At 50.1% G+C, this 16,869-nt stretch overlaps 1 protein-coding gene across 1 annotated transcript in view; it reads left to right on the top strand.

Annotated features, from left to right (window-relative positions):
* Positions 1–7,460: 7,460 nt before the first annotated feature.
* Positions 7,461–16,869, top strand: part of FCGBP (Fc gamma binding protein) — a 40,120-nt gene continuing 30,711 nt past the window's right edge. Inside the window, exons 1-4 of the mRNA XM_047078051.1 lie at positions 7,461–7,515; positions 8,774–10,021; positions 12,090–12,436; positions 16,239–16,809. Of these exons, the coding sequence (XP_046934007.1) occupies positions 7,461–7,515; positions 8,774–10,021; positions 12,090–12,436; positions 16,239–16,809 (2,221 nt within the window). The remainder of the gene's footprint in view (positions 7,516–8,773; positions 10,022–12,089; positions 12,437–16,238; positions 16,810–16,869) is intronic.

Here is a 16,869-nt window from a genome sequence, read left to right on the forward strand (position 1 = left end):
CTCCCCTGTTCATGCTCTGTCTCTCTCTGTCCCAAAAATAAATAAAAACGTTGAAAAAAAAATTTTTTAAAAAAGGAAGAAAAAAAAAATTAAAAAAAAAATAAAAAATAAAAATTAGAAAAGAAAATCCTCTTGGAAACTTCCTTTATCCATTCCCACCCCCAACTTAGAAGTATATAATCCATCGTTCCTCACAACCTCAGTGCAGCTCTTTCTGCCCACGGGTCCTGTCCCTGTGCTTTAATAAAACCACCTTTTTGCACCAAAAACATCTCAAGAATTCTTTCTTGGCCGTCGGCTTTGAACCCCAAAACGGCAAACCACATCATTTTGGTGCCTGAACATGCGGCCTGAGTCTTCTCATCTGGACTCCGAGCCTCGGTGCAAACTTGGCAAGTAATTCCTCTTCTCTTTCTTTACTTTCATTTCAGAGGCTTTTTGAGGAGTATGGTCTTATTGGAACACTTTCTTGTCGATGGCTCAGGCTTCAATCCTCTAGCCTGCAGCTGCTCTATGAGGAGGAGAAAGCCTGCCTTTTGGCTGGAAGTTAGCACCCTGAGAAGAATGTTAAACAAGACCCAGAAACTTGATGCCCTCTCTTTCTTCCTGTCCTTATACAAAGTTGTCTTTCTTGGGCACAGGACAGCCACTTAGGTCACCAGGGCAGCTGCCAATCTTAAGACTCCCATGTGATGTTTCCTCCTTATTGGTCTAATGTGATCTGCTCCACATCTCTGGTCTAGCTGCTTCTGGCCCCAAGGCAGCTGAAACCAGTATCTGATTGAATTAAAATCTAACCAGGGACCATTTTTTCCTAGGGAAGTAGGCTGTAAAAACTCCATGTGCTGGAATGTCGTTTAGATCATGATGGATTTCTATCTTTACTGTTTTCCATCAATGTCCCCTATTAACTACTTAAATTACAACATTGAGTAATTTCCCCTTGTAAAAGTTTCCTAGTGTTTTCCATGGGTTAAAAATGGCGTGTTCTTCACAGCCTTCATAGCACCGGCACGAAGTCCACCGGCATCACCAGCACCTATTTGTAGCCCAGGATGATGGGGAAGCAGTGGGGTTGGGGGGGTGGATGCTGGCAGGGCAGTGATTACAGTGATTTCACTCAAGGGCCATCTCTTGGTGGCTTTGACACTAGGAGAACCTCTGACATATCCTGTGTGGGATGCCACCTGGGAGTCGGTGGTGGGGGGCGGGGAGGGTGATTTTCTTGGTAATGGACCCTCTCTACTTTTCTAGGAGCATGGGATCTTCTTCAGTTCCCAAGGACTCTCCATTGGGATGCCTTTTAACCCACTGGAAACAATTCAGGCTGCAAAATGTCAGGGGGAAAAAAAAGAGTGGTCTTCTGTAACATTGCATGATGTCAGTACTCCTTAGGAGACAAGGGAAAATGGCCCATTAATGGGACATTAAGATTCAGTAGGATCTATCAGATCTCTTCTGCAGGAAATGGGGCAAATGGACTGAGGTACCCTGTTTCCAGGTCTCCGTGGCACTAAATCAGGACCTTGACCTAAGGACCTCTTACAGACTGTGTTTGGCCACTAACCAGGCTAATAACCCCCCTCCCAACATTTTGGTTGATGATTATATAAATAGGGCTCCTCCTAATTAACCCAGGTTATTGGAGTAAACACAGGCTATAGAACTTATCAGACCCAGATTAATGGCTATGATAATTGTAATCAATTGTCTCTGGTTAGTCAACCTCAGGATGGAGCAGCTGTCAAAACTCCTTTTGTTTCAGGGAAGTTCCCGGTCTTCTCTGGCTCTACATGGACTGCCCATTTCTACTTATCGGTGAGAAAAAAACAAGCGTCTGCTCCTCTGTCCAAACTGATGAGCTTCAGAGCCAGGAGCCTCTCTCTCTGTCTTCGGGGCTTTTGCCCACCTCCAGCTGTCTGGCAGCAGCTCACCTCTTCTGCCTCCTCCTTTCCTTCCTGTTTCTGCACCACCTTGGGTGCGGCCTGCATAACTGGCTCCTGGCACCACTGTCTCCTCCTTCCACCCTCTCTGTCAGGGAGCAAAGAGCACCCCTCCGGACTTACACCACCCACTTCAGATTTCCCCACTAGTGCCCCAGCTAAAAATTTGACAATGGGGAACAAATTGGTTGTGTTTTAAGTGGACCCAGATGGAGCATATTTGGTTTTTTAATTTAATTTTATTTATTTATTTTGAGAGAGAGAGAGAGAGAGAGAGAGAGCAAGGGAGGGACAGACAGAGTGACAGAGAGAGAATCCCAAACAGACTCTGCACTGCCAGCATGGAGCCTGACATAGGGCTCAAACCCACGAGCCATGAGTTCATCCTGAGCCAAAATCAGGAGTTGGACCCTCAACCAACTGAGCCACCCAAGTGCTCCCATATTCAGTATTTAAACTAATTTAAGTTTCTTAGTTTAATTAAGATAGACATGTCTTTAGAGTTATCAGCATTAGGGGCGCCTGGGTGGCTCAGTCAGTTAAGCTGCCGACTTCGGCTCGGGTCATGATCTCGCAGTCTGTGAGTTCGAGCCCCGCGTCAGGCTCTGTGCTGACAGCTCAGAGCCTGGAGCCTGTTTCAGATTCTGTGTCTCCCTCTCTCTGACCCTCCCCCGTTCATGCTCTGTCTCTCTCTGTCTCAAAAATAAATAAACGTTAAAAAAAATTTAGAGTTATCAGCATTAATATAAAACTTTTATATACTACCAAGGATGACTAAAGGTCAAATAAGCCCGTGTTAGCAAAAAGAAGATTTCAACTGGTGGTTACTTTTGTCTGCCTCCAAGTTTTCATGGGTAATTGTTAAGATAGCTTTCAAAGTCTCTGGTAACCCGAAACTTTAAAATTTTGCTTGGAGATGGCAAATTGGATTGAATTCATTGGGCATCTAAGTATTTTCTAAATAAGGTAAGATACTGAAGCATTGATTACTGAATGTGAGGTTTATCTGCTTTTGGTTTCCTATTGCAGATAAGCTGAGGATTACTTGGGTCTTTTGGTAAATATGCTTTGCACTTTACTGAAAGAATTGAACTATGGAAAAACGTGTTTTTAAAACTGTGAAATGTATTTGGGGCACCTGGGTGGCTCAGTTGGTTAAGCATCCGACTTTGGCTCAGGTCGTGATTTCACAGTTTGTGGGTTCAAGCGCTGCATCAGGCTCTGTGCTGACAGCTCAGAGCTCGGAGCCTGCTTCAGATTCTGTGTCTGTGTCTCTCTCTCTCTGTCTGCCCCTCCCCCACTCACGCTCTGTCTCTCTCTCTCTCTCTCTCTCTCAAAAATAAACATTAATAAAATAAAATAAAATTGTGAAATGTATTTATAAATTTCAGATCTAAAGAAGTCTGATATAACAGTTCACAATTGGTTACTACTTAGTTTTCACTGGAGACTATGGTTTTTAGGAGTTAAAACTTGGCTAAATTGTAATTAAGACTGGTGGGAATAAGGGTAGCAACTCTCTATGTAGGAAAGCAGGAGATATACAAGAAAGATCTAAGGAAGGGGAATACGTTGTGTTGAGGAAAAGGAAAGTAATTTTGTCCTAAAACGAGACTGGTTGTTTGGAGAGAAAAGGCCTAAGTCAAAATCTGAATGAAAAAGTTGTGGAAGGTTTATGAAGGGAAAGCTTCCAAAAAGAATTTTATATGCAGTCAGGACTAGGATTGAAATGAATGATTTTAAAAGTACACTGGTAGGGGCACCTGGGTGGCTCAGTCAGTTGAGTGTCCATCTGACTCTTGATTTCGACTCAGGTCATGATCTCATGGTTCATGGGATTGAGTCGGGCTTCCTGCTGAGTGTGGAGCCTGCTTAAGATTCTCTCTCTCTCTGTCTCTCTCTCTCTCTCTCTCTCTCTCTCCTCTCTCTCAAAATTAAATAAATAAACATTCCTTAAAAAAGAAGCGGTGACTTCCAGTTCCAGACAAGATGGCAGAGACTTATTTCTCCATACCCCTCTCCAAGTACAAGACAACTATGGCATCGTCTGATGTGCTGTTCAATGTAGATGACAGAAGTACTTAACACAATTATATTTTTTTAAGCGAAGGAGGTAAATGGATAGACATAGAAGTAAAGTTTCAGTACTTCAGTCCAAGTGGTAAAATATTGATGCTAGACTTATGTGATACATTATGTATTCATATTGTAATTCCTAGATCAAATGGTAAGAAAACTGTCCAAAGGAATGCACTCATAAAGAATATAAATCAAAATGGAATTCTAAAAAAAAATGCTCATGTAATCCACAGGAATGTAAAAGCAAAAAGCCAGAGGGATGAGAAACAGAGGGAACAAATGGAAAATGAATAATAAGATGTCAAACTTAAGCCCAAGCATCAATAGTTACTTTAGATGTAAGTTATCCAAATTACGCAAAATCAAAAACAGAGATTGGTAGAGTGAATTTAAAAACCACGATTCAACTGTAATCTGTCCCCAAAAAACTCACTTGAAATATAACAATATTGGCAGGTTACAGGTAAAAAGGATGGGAAAAGATGTGCTGTGCAAACAAGAACTCTAAAAAGCCAAAAGTTACTACATTAAAATCAAATTAAGTAGACTTCAGAGCAAAAAAAAATTGCTAAGAACAAGGAGGGGAATTACAGGGAAGGATCGTTCCACCAAAGAGACATATGCAATTATAATAATAATTAACGTAATAAAATAACAAAATAATAAATCTGAATTTAGCTGCAGAGAGTAAATTCTCTCTAGCTGTGCCCTTTCTGTAAAGCCCAGGCAACCAGAGGGTTTCAAGGGTCTCTAGTGGTCTTATTAGTGCAAACCTGCCCCCTGAAAATCCTGGAGCAGGGAGAGGCCAGAAGGCTCAGATTCAAACACCCATTTGGGCTCTGAATGAGGATTGGGGGTGTGGGGAGGGATGGATGTGTTTCTCTGACCATAAGGAAGGGTCCCCACAAGTTATCTCCAGGGGTTTTCCAAGAATAGATAAGGGGTTCTGAGAATAGACGTGATACGGAGTAAACCACAGTTTGTGTTGTACCACACCCCCCCCCCACACACACACCCCTTGGGTCCTGAAAGAAGTGAGAAGAAGGTCCCAGTAGGTGTCAAATCCAAAATATTAAATCGTGAGGTTCCCCACTACCACCCCATTTCTAAGGGACTCTGACTATGAAGGGCAGCAATGGATTTTGAGGGGACAAAGCCTCCTCTCTGGGTCAAACTAGGGGAGACCTCAAGGCTTAGAGGAGATTGGGAGGCATGGTCACTGGTGAAATTTGAAGTGGGGTTTGCGAGCCAATGGCAAAAAAGACTTCTTGAAGACATCTTTGGTGCAAAAAGGTGATTTCATTAAAGCACGGGGACAGGACCCGTGGGCAGAAAGAGCTGCACTGGGGTTGTGAGGAGTGACTAATTATATACTTTCAAGTTTGTGGAGGGAGAGGAGGTATAGATAACATGGGTCTCCAAGGAATTTCTGGATGCTGAAAGCAGGGTCTCACAGGACCCTAAAGATTTAGCTATTGTCAAAATAAGGTTGCTTTTAGTTTTCAGGGAAGTGTAAAAACGGAGACATTAAGGCAGCCATAAACGTCTGGGGGACCGTTATACGCTGGGGGTCTCTGACACCTATCAATGGGCTGCAGGCTGAATTTTTCTTGTCTTTGTTTCCCTCATCAGTCGCCCCCAAGGCTCACCCTAATTCTCTGCTCCCTCGCCCACCCCCAGACCCCACAGGGACCCAGGCACTGCTCCCCTCAAAGCTCCTACTCCCATGAGCCCCCCGCCCCCCACCTGTTTCTTGACATCCCTGGCTCTCATCCAGTCCCCTGTTTACTCACTTCATTTTCCTGGTTGACTTTGGGTGCCGTTCAACTCCAAGCCTTTATCTCTCCCTCTGGGAACCTGCCCTTCGTGGGGAATGCCAGAGCCCTCACCCACCCTGGCCACCCAAGGCCCAGGCTTTGGTGATAAGAGAGGAGGAGTCCTGGGGGCAGCAGCTGCTGGGGTGTCGTCCGAGAGGGCTCCCAGGCCTTGCAGCTGCTGTTTCCAGGGGAGACTCCCCAGCAAACAATGAGTCTTGATGTTGGGAGGAGGGGAGCAAGACCTGGGCATGGCCAGCTCCTCCGGAGGAACAGACCCCATCTCAGAAAGCCCACACCACCTCTCAGCGGCCCCTTCTTCTGCTCCCCATGTGCAACGTAGGCCCCCATTTCCCATCCCAGGTAGATCCTGGGGTGATGGGGAGCATAGAGTTCCCCAAAGCCTGTTCAGCCAGTCCCTTCTCAGGGCAAAACGACCTCCCAGAAAACAAATAATTCTCCAGGAAGTAGAACCCAGTGTCTGCGTGGAACCAGGAAACAGAGACCTCCATCCTTCTTCACACACAGCTCCCAGCTCCCCAGTTCCCACCCCACTCTTCCCAGGGGGAACCCCACCAGAAGAACCTGCCTCCCACCCTACAGTCCTCGAGAGTGTACAGAGTGCTGTCTGGGAGATAAGCCCAGTGAGGCTAGTTTTGATGTTCCCATTTTGCAGACAATGTACCTAGGAGGCCCTGCTAACCTGGGGGTGGAGGTACCCACCAGCCTGGGTCAGGTGCCCAAATTCCTGCCCACCCCAGACACCTGTCCCCACCCCCCGAAGCACGGCCTGGATGCAGGATGTGGATGGCTGGGGCCCAGGAATCAGCTTGCGGGACTAGGGAGCAGCCAGAACCCGGATGTAGGTCCTTTGCTCTTGTTCCTGGCAGGAGGGAAAGGAAGAAATCCAACCATCGGCCCAGCAAACAAGATCAAATACCACCTTCCGCCCCTACTCCCCACCCCCCTTCCCCGGAGACCCAGGCCTTCAGCACCCTGCTCCCCAGCTGTTTCCCTCAGGGACACCACCCTTCCAGTTCTGAAGTTTCCAGCCGGTTCCCAGGCCACAGCCACCAGCTGTTCTCACACCCCTCTCAGGACCCAGGTGTCCGAGCTGGCCCTCCACCCTTTCCAGGCCTTCAGGGTCCCCATTCCACCTGGCTCTGGGATCACCAGCCTCCTCCAGGAAGTTGACACCATCTTCCTGGCAGATGGCCCAGGGTGTGGCCCAAGGAGGCAAGAAACTCTGCTATATAGCCCAGCCCAGGGGCTAGCCCCACAGCTCCAGGGACCTGCAGGTGAGATAGGCTGGGGTCCCCTTTAGAAGTGGGACATCATGTCCCCTACTCTGGCCCCTGGCTCCAGGCTTCCTCACCCCAACCCCAGACCACTGGACACCCAACTCCCCATCCTTGCCCTGTTCTGCCCTCTCCCCACCCCCAACCAGATCCACTGAACATCTGAGTCCCCTTGGACTGGCCCTTGGATCCAACCTGCCTCAGCCTTCCTGGTGCCCAGGTAGCCCCTGTCCTGAAACTGGGCCCTTCTGTCCTCTCCAGAACAGCGTCCAGCCAGTGGGGCCAGACTAGCCTCCTATGACCCCCTCTCTTTCCTCACTGCAGACATGGGGTCCCTGCTGAGCTGGTGGACGCTCTGGACCGGAGCAACCCTCCTGTGGGGTAAGTCGGGCAGAGATCCCATCGATGTCCTTGTTCTGGTCTGGGGCACGCTGCCTGCCGGGGTCAGCACCCTCCATCCGTATGCCCTCCATGAGCCTATCTCCCAATGCCACCCCAGGCTAGCCAAGATGGAGAGAGGTCCCGTGGGTTCTACAGAGAAATGTGGAATTTGCCCATTGTCTCTCTGTCCCAGAAGGAAGCAAAGAAAAAACGCGGTCCCCAAATTTAAGTATGTGAGAACTACCACTTTCTCTGTTTTCTGTAACTCAACCAACGTTTTGACTCTGAGCCTCATTCTGCGGAGGTGATGGTAATTTTTACTAAAGTCATTCTTGGAGGGCTTAGTGCCCGATTCCCCAGGGTTATGCCCAGGACCTAGAGTCTCAGGTAAAGCCAGGGTACTGGGGAAAAGATGGGAATCAGTCAGCATCTGCCTAAGTTACTTTTGAAGCCTTCATTATCCCTGATTCTCTGGCCCCGTGAGACATTGGGACATCCTTCCAGCTCTCCTTATTCAACAGACAATCCTTCTATAACCCCTATACTCTCTCCAAGACTCTGTAGATCTCCTCCCCCTCTTTCTCCCTGCTCTCCCTTCTCTTCCCAGCCCTGGAGAATCTTCCTAGTTAGGGGTGTTGGAAAGCACCCACTCCTCTCTATTTCTAGGAGACACATTGTCCTCACTTCCATAATCTTCTTCCCTTTATCCCCTTTACTCACCCCCAAGTTTTATTAAGACAGAAATCAAACAGGCACCTGAATCCAGGCAGTTTGAGCCCCACAGTACTTAAACCAATTTGAAAATTTTTCATGGAAATTCAAAGAGCCAGCTTCTCTTGAAAAAATGGTAAGATCTGGCATAAAAAGAAAAGAAAAGAAAAGCCCATAAACCATCATAATAACAGGCTGAAACCAGTAGCAACGCCGCGCTTTCCTTGGTATATGAATGCTTTGGTTTGCACACTCACCAGCCAGATTGTTTCCCACATTCACATTGTCCGCCTGGCCTCATCAGCCTTGGAGTTTGAGATCCCCTTTGAAAGTGTTCAGGCTTTTAGGAAACCAAAGCCAGAAAGGCCGGTAGGTGAATAAGGAGAAAGGAAAGAGAGAAGGCCGGGGGTGGGGGGGGGGGGGAGAGGGGGGTGGCGGTGTGGAATGCTCCAGTCACTATTTCAATATCTAGGCACAGTGCAAACGGTTACTTGTCCGCTGGGGAGGATTGGATAAGCAGACCCATAACTCATTCTCTCCCCCTCAGGGTTGACCCAGGGGGTGTCAGTGGACCCCCAGGACCCCAGGGAGGTGGAATTCCTCGCAGCCTTCCTACAGAACTATGTGCCCGGGTACAGCCGCGCCTATCTCCAACTCCTCCTCTCCAGTCTGTCGGACAGCCCTGCCTCAGTCTCCATTCTCAGTCAGGCAGACGGCACCTCCCAGAAGGTCACGGTGAAGCCCGGCCGGTCGGTCACGGTCAACATCAGCGCCAAAGCCGAGATGGTCGGCAGTAACACCTTCCAAAGCGCGGTGGTGATCCGCTCGGACCGCGCGATCTCCGCACAGGCCGTAAACACTAAGCCCAACACGGCAGAGCTGACGCGGCTGTGGCCCGTCCGCGCTCTGGGCACCGAGTATTTTGTGGTCACGCCTCCCGGCGTCTCCTCCAGGCATGTTAAGGAGTTCGCTGTGGTGGCTGGGGCAGCGGGAGCCTCGGTCAGCGTTCAGCTGGAGGGGGCAGTGACATTCCAGAGCAAGTTCTACGCAGCGGGCAGTGTCCTGAGCCTGACTCTGAAGCCCTACCAGGTGGCCCAGGTGCAGGGCACAGCTGAATTGTCGGGCTCAAAGATCACGGCCAGGAGCCCCGTGGCTGTGTTCTCTGGCCACAGCTGTGCCCAGAGACACACCAACTGCAACCACGTGGTGGAGCAGCTGCTGCCCACGTCCGCCTGGGGCACCCGCTACGTGGTGCCCACCCTGTCCTCCCAGAGCCGCTACGATCTGGTCTACGTCGTGGCCAGCCAGACCACGAGGCTGACCTACCAGCAGGGGGGCACCACTGGCTCCCGCGGGCTCCGGGCAGGTGATGTGGCCGAGTTTGAGGTCCGGCCATCCCTGCCCCTCTACCTGTCCGCAGATGTGGGCATCCAGGTCCTGCAGTTTGGCACAGGTGCCGTGAGGGATGGAGTCACCTATGACCCCCACCTGGCTTTGATCCCAGACATGGCGGCCTACTGCCCTGCCTACGTGGTGAAGAGCATGCCAGGCACTAAGGGCGTGGCAGTGGTGGTGGCCCGGACGAAGGCTGTTAACGAGCTGACCATGGAGGGACGCAGGCTGGGGGCCGATCTCTCGTGGACAGCTGTGCCAGGCAGTGAGTTCTCGTTCGCCGAAGTGGACCTCGGCACGACTGACAGGACCCACGTGATTGAGGCCACTACCGACTTTGGGCTGCTCACCTTCGGGCTGGCCCCCGCCATCAGCTACGGGACAGCAGGTGTCTGCGGTCGAAGTGAGTGATGGGAAATGAGGCTGGGGCCCCTTTGCGGGCTCTCTTACCTCCTCCCTTTTCCCACCCACCTGCTCCCCTGTGGATTCCTGGCTCCGCTGGGCTGTCCCCACCTCACCTCCATCCTCTGCCATCCTTCCCTTCCCTAAGGCTTCCCAGCTCCTCCCTCTCCTACCAGGAACTGCTAAATATTTAGCGACCAGTAAGATCCAAGGTCCCAACCAGTCAGAAGAGATGCTGGTGCCGGCCAGACCACTGCAGCAGGGTCTTAGAAGCCACCATGGTGTCCGGGGGCTTAGAGATAGGGTCCTAGGGAAGAGCCAAGGTGCCTGGAGGGAGGGATCTGTGTGTGTGTGTGGGGGGAGAGATAGAGTGCAAGAAGGGGAGGGGCAGAGAGAGAGGGAGACAGAGAATCCCAAGCAGGGTCCGCACTGTCAGCACAGAGCCCGATGCCGGGCTCGAATTCACAAACCCTGAGATCATGACCTGAGGCTGAAATCAGAAGCCCGGTACTTAACCGTCTGAGCCACCCAGGCACCCCAGAAATATTTTGATATTTTAGCAACTATACCAATTGCTAACTACACCTCCCCCACTTCCTATAGGAATGTTTATACCCCAGCTCAAGAGGTCTGGAAGTATAATAATAACAATGGCTACCGTGTTGGAGGGAGTTACCTCTCAATATACCAGAGACCATTCTAGGTGCCTTGCATGTATTAACATAGTTAATCTTTAGGACCCGGCCCTACGTGTAACCTTAGGCTCAGCGCATGGAGGAACGGCCCCCACACAGTACAGTGTGGTGTCTGAGGTCACACATGCTAAACTCAGACTTCCCAGGTTCAAATCCCACCTCTGCTTGTGTGACCTTGGGCGTGTGACCTCACCTCTGTGGGCCTCAGTTTCCACGTCTGTAAAACAGGGGTAATAACTGTCACAGGACTGTAGTGAGGGGGTTATAAGTTAACATTTGTAAAGTTCTTAGGGGGTATCTAGTAAGTTATTATGAGCGGACAGAAAACAAGAAATTTTGAAGACAGGGAGGCAGGGAAGAGCTATTTCTTCCTGTGTGGACCCCCTGCCTCAAGCTAGGACCCTGGACATTAGGATTCCCTGCACTGGCAAAAATGCCCCCTCAGACCCTGGGCACGGAAGTCCCTCAACTTTAAAGAGTCACTTTGGGCTTGAATAGTAGAAATGGGGAAGGGGTGGGTGATTAATCATAACAAGGAACACTCAGTTAACGCCGGGGCCAACCCCTACTTATGTTGTAGCTTATTTGAGCCTGGCAACACCCTCCTTCCCAAACATCCCCGTGAAGAACGTACTGTTATCATTCCCTTGTTACAAATGAGGAGCCTGAGGCACAGAGAGTTTAAAATTACTCAACCAGTGCCCGCACATATCGTTGGTGGAACCAGGATTCTAACATGGGCAGCCAGATCCCTAGTCATTTCTGTTGTGATGAACAGTCTGTCTTCCTTTAAAAAAAAAAAAAAAAACAACTCTTTAGGGGGCACCTGGACGGCTCAATCGGTTAAGCGTCCGACTTCCGCTCAGGTCATGATCTCATAGTTTGTGAGTTCGAGCTCTATGTCAGGCTCTGTGCCGACAGCCCAGAGCCTGGAGCCTGCTTTGGATTGTCTCCTGTTCTCTCTGCCCCTCCCCCGCTCACACTCTGTCTCCGTCTCTTTCTCTCAAAAATAAACATTAAAAACAATTTTTTAATTAAAAAAATAAAGATGCCTTAGCCTTCTGACCTGAGTGGGGGATGCACGGGAGGGGGAAATGGGGACAGAAAACCCACCAATTAACCTTTCCATGATGATCCTTCTCCACTACCTTCCAGTTCCTCTGGGCTGAGCTGTGTCAAACCAGGGGATCAGAATACATGGGGTTGGGTCATCCCTGGGCGCCTCTCTCCCTGTAAGATTCCAGACCTCAGTTTCCCCACTTCTAAAATGGGTAGTCGTGGGCCCACTGCCCAAACTCCCCACAGCAGGAGAGCTCCACGGTTCCCACCTGCTAGGATACTCCTGACTCTTTCTCTGCCGCCCCCCGCCCCCAGCCGTGCTGCCCCAGGAGCCCTCCTGCCAAGATGTGCAGTGCACTCCTCAGCAGCAGTGCCAGGTGGTGGACGGGCAGGCCCAGTGTGTGGCGGTCCCCACGGCCACCTGCCGCGCCCAGGGTGACCCGCACTACACCACCTTCGACGGCCGTCGCTACGACATGATGGGCACGTGCCTGTACACCATGGTGGAGCTGTGCAGCGAGGACCAGAGCCTGCCCGCTTTCAGCGTGGAAGCCAAGAACGAGCACCGAGGCAGCCGCCGCGTCTCTTATGTGGGCCTGGTCACCGTGCGCGCCTACAGCCACTCAGTGTCGGTGGTCCGCGGGGAGGTTGGCTTCGTCCGAGTGAGTACCCAGAAGCTTCAGATTGAATACCTGTGAGCCTCCAGTCAGAAGGAGGAGGCAAAGGCTGGGGCGGAGGGTGTGGAGACGGGGGGGGGGGGGGGGGGGAGTTTGAAAATCTGTGGCCGAGTGTTAAATCCCCTTTGTCCAGCAATTCTACTTGTAGAAAATTAAAGGATACTCAGAAATATGGTTTAGAAAAAAAAAAGTCTATGCCAATGTCGCTTGTAATAGCAACAGGAAAAAAAAAAAGGCTACAAAATGTCCAACAATGGGGAATTTCTTAAGCGACTAACACTAAATTTAGTGAGCACCTATTATATCCTGGATTTGTTTCTTAGTGATTTCCTTTAATGAATGCACTGAGTGCTCACAGTGATCTGTGGGGGTAGGCATTTTTTTTTGAGAGAGAGAGAGAGTGAGAGAGAGAGAGCACTCATGAGCATGAGCAGGGGAGGGGCAGAGAGAGAGAGGGAGAGGGAGAGAAAGAATCCCAAACAGGCTCCATGCCCGGCGCCGAGCCGGACCACAGGGCTCTACCCCACCATCCTGGGATCACGGCCTGAGCCAAAATCAAGAGTCAGACGCTCAACCGACTGGAGCCACCGAGATGCCCCCCACATTATTATTATTATTAACACTTCTAGACAAGGAAACTGAGGTCCAGGGAGATGACAGACTTCCCAAGGGCTCAGATGCAGTCTGGCTTCTGAGTCATTATGCTTAGCCTCTTCACCATTCTGCCTTATACAATATTTTTACACTGTTGTGTTCACTTTTGATACCAAATATGCACGTAATAAAATCCATAAATCTCAAGTCACGGAGTTTTGACAAATGTGCAATGCACACCTCCATTAACAAACAGAATATTTTCATCATTCTGGAACATTCTCTCATTCCCCTTCGCAAACAATTCAACCCACCCCCAGAGGCAACCACAGTTCTGATTTTTTCCCCCCACCATGGATTAGTTTTGCCTGTTCAAGAACTTGCGTGTGTGTGTTTAAGAAATTCACATGAATGAAATCACACAGGTAAGAAGACTTTTGTGTAAAACCTCTTTTGCTCTGCACAATATTTGCGAGTTTCTTCCATGATGCTGCGATTAATTTTTTGTTAATAGGTAAAGCATTCACGTAGCTCAGAACAAACGGCTTGTTGCGAAAGGTCTGGCTTTTTTTTTTTTAATTTTTTAATGTTTATTTACTTTTTGAGAGAGAGATAAAGAGAGACAGAGTGTGAGTGGGGGAGGGGCAGAGAGAAGGAGACAGAATCTGAAGCAGAGCCTGAGGCCGGGCTCAAACTCACAGACTGAGAGATCATGACCTGAGCTGAAGTCAGATGCTTAACTGACTGAACCATCCAGGTGCCCCAGCTCCCTTTCTTTCTTTCTTTCTTTCTTTCTTTCTTTCTTTCTTTCTTTCTTTCTTTCCTTCCTTCCTTCCTTCCTTCCTTCCTTCTTTCTTTCTTTCTTTCTTTCTTTCTTTCTTTCTTTCTTTCTATGTTTATTTATTTATTTTTGAGAGAGAGAGAGAGAGAGAGAGAGAGAGAGAATCCCAAGCAGGCTCCAGGCTGTCAGAGCAGAGCCCTACATGGGGCTCAAACCCATGAACTATGAGATCATGACCTGAGCCGAAATCAAGAGTCATCAGATGCTTAACCGACTGAGGCACCCAGGTGGCCCTAGGTCTGGCTTTCATTCCCATCTTCATCTGCTTTGCCCCTGCTCCCCATAGGTAGCTAGTTTTACTGATTTCCTGAGGGTTCACCTAGGGTTCCTTTATGACAATGCAAGCAATGTAAACAATACGTTCTTACCTTTCCCCTTTCTTAGCAAAGAACACTGTACCATCTGCTCTGTTCTGCACTTTGCTGTGCATGAGTGGTGCCTTTTAGAGCTGTTTCCATATCAGCATAAAGGGAGCCTCTGCGCTCTCTCTCTTTTACATCTGCACGGTTCTCCATTGGATGGATGCCTCCTCATTCATTCAACTCAACCCCCCACGGATGGATGCTTTTTTCACGATGGCAAACAGCACAGCACTGAATAGTCTGGTACCTCCCTCGTTTTGCGAGTGTGCCGGTGATTCTGTGAGATGAATAAGTAAGCAGATTCAAGTAGGTGTGCTCCAGATCTAGAGGGATTGAGCACAAGCGCAGAGGGAGTTCAAATTCCTGAATTTACGTGAGGAATTGTGCACATGCTGGGCAGTTTTTCAGAGAGAGAGGGCCTATTCCATTGGTCAGATCCTTACAGAGGTCAGTGACTTGACAGAAGTTTAGAGCTCCTGATAGAATCATGATAGGAGCCCTGGCGTGGCTCAGTCGGTGAAGCGTCTGACTCTGGATTTCAGCTCAGGTTATGATCTCTTGATCTTGAGATCAAGCCCCGAGTCAGGCTGCGTGCTGATCATGGAGCCTGCTTGGGATTCTCTCTCTTCTTCTCTCTCTGCCCCTCCCCTGCCCACACTCTCTCTCTCTCTCCCAAAATAACAAATTAAAAAATAAACATTAGGGGCACCTGGGTGGCTTAGTCAGTTAAGCGTCCAACTTGATCTCGGCTCAGGTCATGATCTTGCAGTTCATAGGATCAAACCCCACGTCGGGCTCACAATGTGTTATCACAATGACCGTGCAGAGCCTGCTTGCAATCCTCTCTTTCCCTCTCTCTGCCCCTTCCCTACTTGTGCTCTAAATAAATAAATAAATAAACAAACAAACTAAAAAAAAAAGGGTTTTTTTTAAGAAAAGAATCATGATAGGATGTCCCCAAAACATTGCTAGGAGAAATGAGGGCTTCATAAAATGGGGACTTCAACATGGCCTCATTATTTAAAAGGAAAAAAATTACATAAATTAAAAGGTAGAAAAAAACCCTGGCAGGCAGGTGTGTCCACAGCAATATGAGTGATTTCCCTCTCCCGATTTTTGTAAGTTTTCTGTAATGAACAAATATTACTTGTATCATTGAAAAATGGAGGTGACTAGGTTCCCTGGGCTGAGAGCTTGTAAGTGTCTCAGTCACGGCTGCGTCCACAGCACTGCCCATGGACGCAGACACACAGGAGGGCTCACGGAGGCCTTGCTGACCCACTGACCAAATGAAGATCTATCTTACCTTTGGACCTTTCTCCTGCAGTCTCCCTCTGCCTCTTATTCCTTTTTTTTTTTTTTTTTCATACCCCATCCTCCTGACTAAGACAAGCATATGGGAAGAAGGAATTAAGAAGAAACACGCAGAAAGAGGAAACTGGGCCCAAGGGACCGAGAAACACACTCCTCATCTCCTGGCCAGACTCTCTCTCCGCTTAGGATATTTGCGAAGGAATCCCCTTCCCCTTGTCTCCGTGGCTCTCCCTCACTGATCCTTTACAGCTCAGCTCAGCCCAGCCCAGCTCAGCTCAGCTGTCCCTGCCTCCCCTGACCTGCAAGATTGGGTCTGGCTCTTCTTCTAGACTCCCACAGCCTCTTGCGCGTCCACCATCCCAGTCCTGATCACCCTGATCTGTCGCTCTGATCTCGTGACAGTTCTGTCTCCCTCATTGGACTGGGAGCCCCACGAGAGCAGGCTCTGGGTTGTCTCAGTGATCTCCCGGCCAGGACCAGGCATAGAGGGAGTGCCCAGTGAATGGTCATTTAATGCAGCAGTGCCTTCACATCCCGAGCACTTGCGGTCCTACCAGGCACCGTTCTAAGCAGCAGGAGGAAGGAATCCCAGCTGGAGCAGGGGAAGCGAGAGAGAGGGTGGAAGGGGCGAGGGCCGGACCACAGGGGATCTGACCACCCACCCCTCCCCCCACAGATCGACAACCAGCGCTCACGCCTGCCCGTATCCCTGGCCGAGGGTCGCCTGCGCGTGTACCAGAGTGGGACGCGGGCCGTGGTGGAGCTGGACTTCGGGCTGGTGGTCACCTACGACTGGGACTGCCAGCTGGCCCTGAGCCTGCCAGAGCGCTTCCGAGACCAGGTGTGCGGACTGTGTGGCAACTACAACAGCGACCCCACCGATGACTTCCTCACGCCCGACTCGGAGCTGGCGCCGGACGCCGTGGAGTTCGCCAACAGCTGGAAGCTGGACGACGGGGACTACCTGTGTGACGACGGCTGCCAGAACAACTGTCCCTCGTGCACCCCGGGCCAGGCCCAGCACTACGAGGGCAACCGGCTCTGCGGCATGCTGACCCAGGCCGACGGCCCCTTTGCTGCCTGCCACAGCGCACTGCCGCCCCGGCCCTTCCTGGAGGAGTGTGTGTATGACCTGTGTGTGCTCAACGGGGACCGGTCCAGCCTGTGCCGTAGCCTCAGCGCCTACGCCCAGGCCTGTCTGGAGCACGGCATCTCTGTCGGCGACTGGAGGTCACCAGCCAACTGTCGTGAGTGATGCCCCGGGGCGGACTGGGAGCACGTGGTGGGAAGGCAGGGGTCTCTTTGCA

The sequence above is a fragment of the Lynx rufus genome, unplaced genomic scaffold, assembly GCF_022079265.1.
Source record: "Lynx rufus isolate CCGP_SWC_20201006 ecotype Redwood Valley unplaced genomic scaffold, mLynRuf1.p SCAF_16, whole genome shotgun sequence".
NCBI classification, from domain to species: domain Eukaryota; kingdom Metazoa; phylum Chordata; class Mammalia; order Carnivora; family Felidae; genus Lynx; species Lynx rufus.